Below are 7,249 nucleotides of genomic sequence, written 5' to 3' on the forward strand. Positions count from 1 at the left end.
CCTAAGGTTTCCATTCAGCCCTTCCTCCCATTTTCTCTTGCACGCATGCAACTAATGACACTAATACACACAGTGATGAAATCATTAAAGATTTCTTTGGTTTCAGACTTCTGAAAAATATTTCTTCAAAGGTTAACCCCTATATCTCCAAGTGTGCATATAATTGCAACGAGAAGACTAATTTGCTTACATGTGCTACTCCCTCGATTCATATTAGTTGCCACTAATATAGAGATATATCTTAGTTCAAGGTACATTTATAATAGTGGCAAGTAATATGAATTGAGGGAGTAATAAAATCCTTTAGTATAAGAAATGATTTTACATATGGCACAGAAAAAAAATCATGTGTTACAATCATTTTACTTAATATTGATGAGTAAATCTCAAACTACACAAATAAATTGTAAAAATGGAGGAACAATTTTTTATATAGGAAATATATTTGATATATTTAACTTTCAGTAAAAAAAAAAACTTGGGCTCGACTAGGAGTCTAGGAGGAAAAGTCCCTGTGCGCGGCATTACTGTTTTCGAACTAGAAAAATATTTCAGCACTACAAAAAAACGAAGTGAACTACGTTCAAGGCAACAAAGAACATCTCGTTCTCCTCAGCCTATGCTATCATTGGGTGACCGCACAACAATCCTGAGAACACCGCACAAAAAATGGCAGAAATTTGTGAATGTCAATTCAAGTATTCAACGGTGGCTTACAGCGAGCAAAATTGTCGGAACTGACCGAGACTACTCTCCAAAACTTCCACATGGAAAACTGCATAAACATTTACAAGTTTCGCCAAAATCTCATCTGTCTGCCATCATCTCATTTGAACTGAATCCTTCCTGCACTCACTAAAATGTGACCTATCACCTATTATGTATCCCCTCATGTTTGCGCGGTTTCCTGATAGTTGGCATCACATGATCTTTGCTTGAACTACTCGAAATAGAGCCCTAGGAGTAGAGTCTTCCAGCAAGTGTCATCCACGTCTTCCAACCTCCGCCCGATGGCGTAGCGGTCATTCCTTATCGAAGCATGGAGTTTGATGCAGAGCACGCAGAAGGTGAGGCTGCCCAACCACGCGAAACGGTAGACCACTAAGTTCACGGCGACCGGGTAGCCCAATAATGGGAATATGCACTTCGCAAGCACATAGGGAGCACCCAGAGCAGTGACTAGCTTCGAGGCAATAGGCAACAATTCATCTTGTAGCAACCGCGTTAGCTTGACACTTGTAAGCACCTCCCTTGACAAACAAACATTCACGTAGTGGCCTTCATCAATAAAATATGCCACGAAAGGGAGGTAAGGCGAGAACCTTGTCCGAGGAGCCTTCATCAACAATAAAAACGTAATCAGTTAAATACTTCGTAAGCTTATCCAACTATAAACCTAATTTCGAAAAATTTGAGTAGCTGCATTCTGCCCTAAAATGTGCCTGATGCAAGATAGTGAGATTTGTGTGAGTGCTTCAGGTGGCGCAGGAGACAAGAGGAAAAACGATATGCGTTCAACAATGGGGAAGGAGTAGGTAGCAGGTACAAAGGGTCCCATAGCTACAAGTAAAACTTTTTGGCTGCATGCATTGATTGATGCAGAGGCTGGGGCTCCCCCCTTATTGAGAAAAAAAAGCTACAAATAAAACTTTAGAAATGAAATAGGCTTAAATGAAAATATGCATAGCCATAATGGCCTTCCCCATAAAAAGAAAAATCTGGAAGCATGTATTTGGTAATTCACTTCAGCAGTAGTTTCCCTTTTTTGCAACCAGTACAATCTAAGTGCCATGTAGAAACTTATTTCAGATAAAATCGTGCCATGTTTGGTACATATAGGATAATTACATAAGTTCTGAGGTCAGAAATCGACAACAGAAGTTGCAACTCACCAAGTAGTTCCCGATATTCTGCAATTGCCGCCCCAGAAACCAAGTGCAGAAAAAGCCAACAGCTGGAACATCATCATCAGGCCCGATGAAGGGTGACAGCAATGATAAATCAACCAGCATGCCAATCAATAGAGGAACTATGAAAATCTGGAAAAAAAAAGATTTAAGTTACTGAGCAATAGCATAAAATAAACAAATATAAATGAAAGCACCTCAAATAAATTCCTCACCCATATGAAGAAAAGAAGATGCATCTCCAAAGCTAGAAGGCGTGTCCCCCCGGAAGTCATGCAGGCAAATGAATCTCTAGCGGCGGCAATAATAGTTGATATGATGCACAATCCAACAGCAATAGCAAACAGATCTATGAGAAACGATTTCATTCGTAAGCCCAAAGGAGATAAATATTTACTTCCATTGTGAAGCAAGTTCATTGATCATCTCTGAACAATCATTACCATTAGACTCCAAAAATCGACCAGCCAGTGGCAGCTGAGGGATGGAAAACAAAAATGTACGTCCAACTGAGATTGAGAAGAAAAGCGTAGCAGAACTGAATACCACAACAGCCAACCATGCTAGCAGCACCCGTGACATTGTTCCAACAGCAAAAAATCGTCTGGTACAATGTGCAAGCAGTGTAAGCATTTACAAAAAAAAAGTGTAGCAAACAACTATGGCATTGCAAAAAGCTTTAGTATTACAAAATGGACAAAGATGAGTCAGGCTAAGATGTACAGATTGTTCAGTTCCATGAACGAATGGAACTATGGGTCCTTACCTTTTATCATTGACTTCATCACTGCTACCGTACTGGACTTTTGGTGCCGCATTGGTCCCCAGATCCTCCCCAGCAGTGAACAAAGAATACATTGTTACCCTCCCCACTACCCACTCAAGGTATAAAACCATATTGCCAATGAGAAACTTCAGGTGATGAATGACAGAGAGTGACTCTGCACAGTATCGCAGCCCTTGCCAAAATGGTGTGCCTTTAGCAGGACGGCTGAAGTAGCTACGATTCAAAATTTTAAGTTGGATGAGTTAAGTCACCAAAGGATGGCAGATACATCGGATGAATAGCAAAAACATAATGCTTACGTGATATCTAGTGGGAACATCTCAGGTGCCAATTGGGTAACAATTTCAATAGGAACAAGAATGACCAGAACAATAAAGATAATTCTGACACAAACACGAGGAAGTCTCTTGAAATAAAATTTGTAGAATGGTTCGCGACAACTATGGTAACTCAGCCTATGGTGGACAGAGGGAATGGGAACTCCTGGCCTCAATATCTACTCACAAAAGAAAGTACAAAACTTGTTATACCTCTGAACTATGTAGTGCATACATTATTGACATGATGACATATATAATACAATAAATACCTGATGAAGAATTTTCGACAATTTGTGGCGTAGAGTAGGAATGGTGAGTCCAATTAGCCAATGAAGAGCATTAGAAGCAAAAGATGATGCAATCAGAAGTTTGAACCTCTCTGATATTGTTGCACCAAACATTTTCGAAGTGCAGATATCAAGCAACCAACCCAAGAGCAATGGTTGTAGTATAAGTGGGTTCAGAAGATTAAGACAAATATTTGCAAGAGTGATCAAATATACGATCCCTCTAAGGACTGTATCACACGGACTTGTAAAGAAACTAGCAATCATGAGGCGCTTGCCCGTCAAGTATCGGCGAAAAGTATTAAGCCCAGCAAAAGTTGCGCCCGCAGAAAAGATAAATCCATATCCAATTAGAAGGACAGAAGCTGTTGATGTATACGAATCGAGTTCATCCACAATGCCAAAATTGAAACATGACATACACCATAAGGTTATCCTTCCGAGTGAAAATGGGAGAAAACCACAAACACAAGCAAGTGCCATGTCACCTATTAACACCTGATCCGAGAAGCACATTGTCAGACTTTTCTGGAAATAAGTACAAAAAATAAGCAAAACAAATGTGAGGTACACCATTCCCAAAAGGATGCAACTAAGCCACAACCATATAGAGAAGCCCAGGGTCGAACTAGCCTAAAAGGGTAATTAAGGATGGAAATATGATAAGGGAAGAAGTAAAGAACTGAACATCGCCTTATTTTCATAGAACAACACATACTAGTTTCTCCCATGTGACCAATCATTTTAGTTTTGCTGCTATTTCTGGCAATAACCTGGACATATCGAGGATGGTACACTTTGAAGTGGATCCATACTGAGCTATGACTAACTACAAGACAATCAAGACAACCATGACAAGATGTGCTAAATGCTCTAACTGCAGAACACAGCTGCATTAATTGGTACTTTACTACTATGAAAAAATAGGAGGATATTATCATTCACCGTAGGACATGAGTTGAGAAAAAACAAGTATACCCACAATAAACCTTCAACAGCGAATAGCGCAACGACTTGCAAGCCATCAAATCCCCGAAGCCCGTGAAGACGAGCTTCCATACGTTGAACCCAGCGCGTGAATGGAGCTACAGCAGATGGCCTGAGCTTTTGGGCAAACAAAACCCAGAGAGGTATCAAAGCGATGATGGACGTGGTAGAGAGGCCGAGGGAGAGCAGACGGTGCACTTGAGCAAAGGTCCTGGCAACCGCGACGCGCCATGACCAGAGAGTGGTGAGGCGAACGACTGACTCGCGGAGGACACATGCGGCGAAGAAGAGGGAGAGCAGCAGACCCATGATCCTGTTGGGCGCGCCCAACATGAACTCCCACAGGGGCAGCCTTGCGGGGGCGTCTGCGGCGTAGACAGGGCGGGTCAAGATGAGGCGTTTGCACACCTGCAATTACGCGAAACAAAAGAACACCGGCATCACATGAACTGGAAAAGGGAATAATTACATTGCAGCAATTACAGCAAGACTATGACAGGAAACGACTGGGGAGTGAGGAATATGTAAACAGGCAACATCACACGGCTTCCAAATCGGGCTGAAAATTGACATGAATCTAAACGAGCAAACACGTGCAGGCACAGCAACATCATGAATGGGGGGTCACCCATGGCGGACTTGATGACCTGACTTGCTGGAAAATGGGGGCCAGGAGGGGAGGATTGGCTGCTCGCACCTGGAAACCATAGGCGGCGGCGGAGTAGGGAGAAGAGACGATATATACCTCGCATTCGTGTTGGTGGCGGATGGCCATCCACTGGAGCTGGCACTCGTCGTGGACGAACTGGATGCTGCCGCGGCAGGCGCAGGGGCGGCGAAGTGGGCGGTCCGCCTCGGCGGGGAAGCGGCAGATGCGACACTGCTCCTCTTCCTCCGCGTACGCGGGATCGTCCGCCGATGGAAGCGGCGTCTCCGGCGGAGCGGCGGCGGCAGCGGCGGCGGCCATTCTCGAAGCTTCTCCCTCTCCTGTCTCTAACTGCAACTGAGATAGGTTCCGTGCATTTCTCTGTTGCCGTTGGGTTTTGTGTTGGCCGGAGGGTTTACATCAACCGTTGGATGCAGACCCAATGGGTGATGATATTCATTATCTGCAAGCTAGGAAAAGGAGATTATGTTAATCTAAGCAGAATGGGACTTTTCTATGTGACGATGTGCCTTTGGTTTGATGAATCAGCGTGAAATCGTTTTGATTTGCACAATATTCTAACTTATTATTCTCTCACCCATTCAAGTAATATTTGGGATGATTTAGACTAGCTAATTTAGCTTTGTAAAAAAGGCTTATATTTAAAACAGAGGTAATATTTGTTTGGATTACAACTAGTATTTCCTATATTGGTTAGGTGTGAACAAATGGAGGCCGAGCTCTGGGAAGCCATTTATTTTGAAAAAGATAATACTACTGTAATAATATTTTGAAGTTTCGAGAATTTCTGAAAAATGCCTGGATATAGTAGTGATGAATCTTACAAACGTGTAAAAAACCTCTATGGTTTTTTTCTACATTAGGATATAGAAAATGACAATATTTGATAAATTTTAGTGTTTTGAAATCTGACAAATTTCAATATGGACTGGTACGTGACGTGGCAGCTCAGAGAGATTTAGCTGACATGTCATCATAGACTACAGGTCAAACAAGATGAAAACCAGAACACTTGGGGTTTTTTGTGAATACAAGGGGCAATTTTGAACCAAATGAAAGATCAAGGTTGTATATTATGAGCTCTAGGGCAAGCTTATGGGGATAAAGTCGGAAAGTGTCTTCAGGAGCACATGCAAAACCTCAATGCAAAATTCTTTATATTGTAAGCTACACCAATGTCGAAAAAAAAACTAAGCTACACCAAATGAGAAAATCTGATAAAATTTGGAGATTTTTAAATATGTACAATCAGATTACACTTTTATCATTTTTTTGTAGCTCAAAATACAAAGTATTTTAAATTCATTTTACACGTGCCCGCACACCTGCACACCTGCAATTATATGTGAAACAAACGAGCCAGAGTTATTACATAGAAGAATCGCAAAAAAAAAGTTATTACATAGAAGGAGCCATTTTTGCACACCCCATGAACTAGAAGCGCAATCACACCAAGAGTGCAAGACTATGACATGAAATTATTACTCCCATCCATCCCAAAAATGTAAGGCGTCTAAAGGTTAGTTAAAAGTTAAATCTTAAGAATTTTGATTGAATACTTATAAAAATATCTACATATACAATATTAAATGAAAATATTAAGAAAATATAGTTTATGGTAATTTCTCATAGTTTAGTGAATCTGTTGATATTGATTCAATATTGTAATTTCTCATATTTTGTGTGTAAACTTTGTCAAATTTAGAAAATGTTGACTTTTATTTAATCTTTAGATACCTTACATTTTGTGACGAAGAATGTACATAGAAGAGGACATTTCGTAGTGAGGATTCATGGCAACGCTCAGCAGGCAACATCACACGGCATCTAAATCAGAATGAAGTTATTCATAATTAAGATGAATCTAAACGGACCCGCAAATAAAAGTATGGGACCCGCAAAAAAAGATGAATCTAAACGGAAGGATCATCACGTATGTTGCTCTGGCTGCGCGTTCTGCCCAGCAACGGGCCTGCATCCTCTCCTCTGCTCGACATCCTCTTCCACCTCGCCAGGAGCGCTGAACCCGGCCTCCACCTCGACGGCCCCCGCCAAGCGTCGGCTACATCTGCTTCCACCTTGCCGGGAGCCTCACCTCTTGCTCGTCAGTCATGCGAGACACCTCCTACCTCCACCTCGCTGGCCGCCTCCTGACCTCCACCATGCTTCACACCCCTAATGTTGTGCGCCCCATGTCGGCGCCCTCTCCTCGCCGAACATGCACCAACCACCGTCGTGGTTGCTCGTCTGTGACCTCAAACGTGTCCAAGCTGGTCGTCACCATGGCTGGGCTC

The 7,249-nt window shown here is 42.2% G+C and overlaps 1 protein-coding gene across 1 annotated transcript; it reads right to left on the reverse strand.

The window, feature by feature from the left end:
* Positions 1–940: 940 nt before the first annotated feature.
* LOC124648103 (probable E3 ubiquitin ligase SUD1) lies at positions 941–5,255 on the reverse strand. Its single transcript, XM_047187921.1, has 7 exons — positions 5,034–5,255; positions 4,280–4,696; positions 3,284–3,799; positions 2,674–2,819; positions 2,454–2,511; positions 1,893–2,039; positions 941–1,336 (listed from the first exon to the last, which is right to left on the reverse strand). The coding sequence occupies exons 1-7, from the start codon at positions 5,253–5,255 to the stop codon at positions 941–943; spliced, it is 1,902 nt and encodes a 633-aa protein (XP_047043877.1).
* Positions 5,256–7,249: the final 1,994 nt, after the last annotated feature.

This window comes from Lolium rigidum, chromosome 4 (assembly GCF_022539505.1).
Source record: "Lolium rigidum isolate FL_2022 chromosome 4, APGP_CSIRO_Lrig_0.1, whole genome shotgun sequence".
Classification (NCBI taxonomy): domain Eukaryota; kingdom Viridiplantae; phylum Streptophyta; class Magnoliopsida; order Poales; family Poaceae; genus Lolium; species Lolium rigidum.

Bases quoted from the DNA above. Each gene is read 5' to 3' on its own strand.
- LOC124648103 (XM_047187921.1), bottom strand. From the start codon at position 5,255: ATGGCCGCCGCCGCTGCCGCCGCCGCTCCGCCGGAGACGCCGCTTCCA. The intron at 4,697-5,033 runs GTATATATCGTC...GCGTAATTGCAG, and splicing joins GCCACCAACACGAATGCGAG to GTGTGCAAACGCCTCATCTT. The intron at 2,820-3,283 runs GTATTTATTGTA...CATCACCTGAAG, and splicing joins TGTCGAAAATTCTTCATCAG to TTTCTCATTGGCAATATGGT.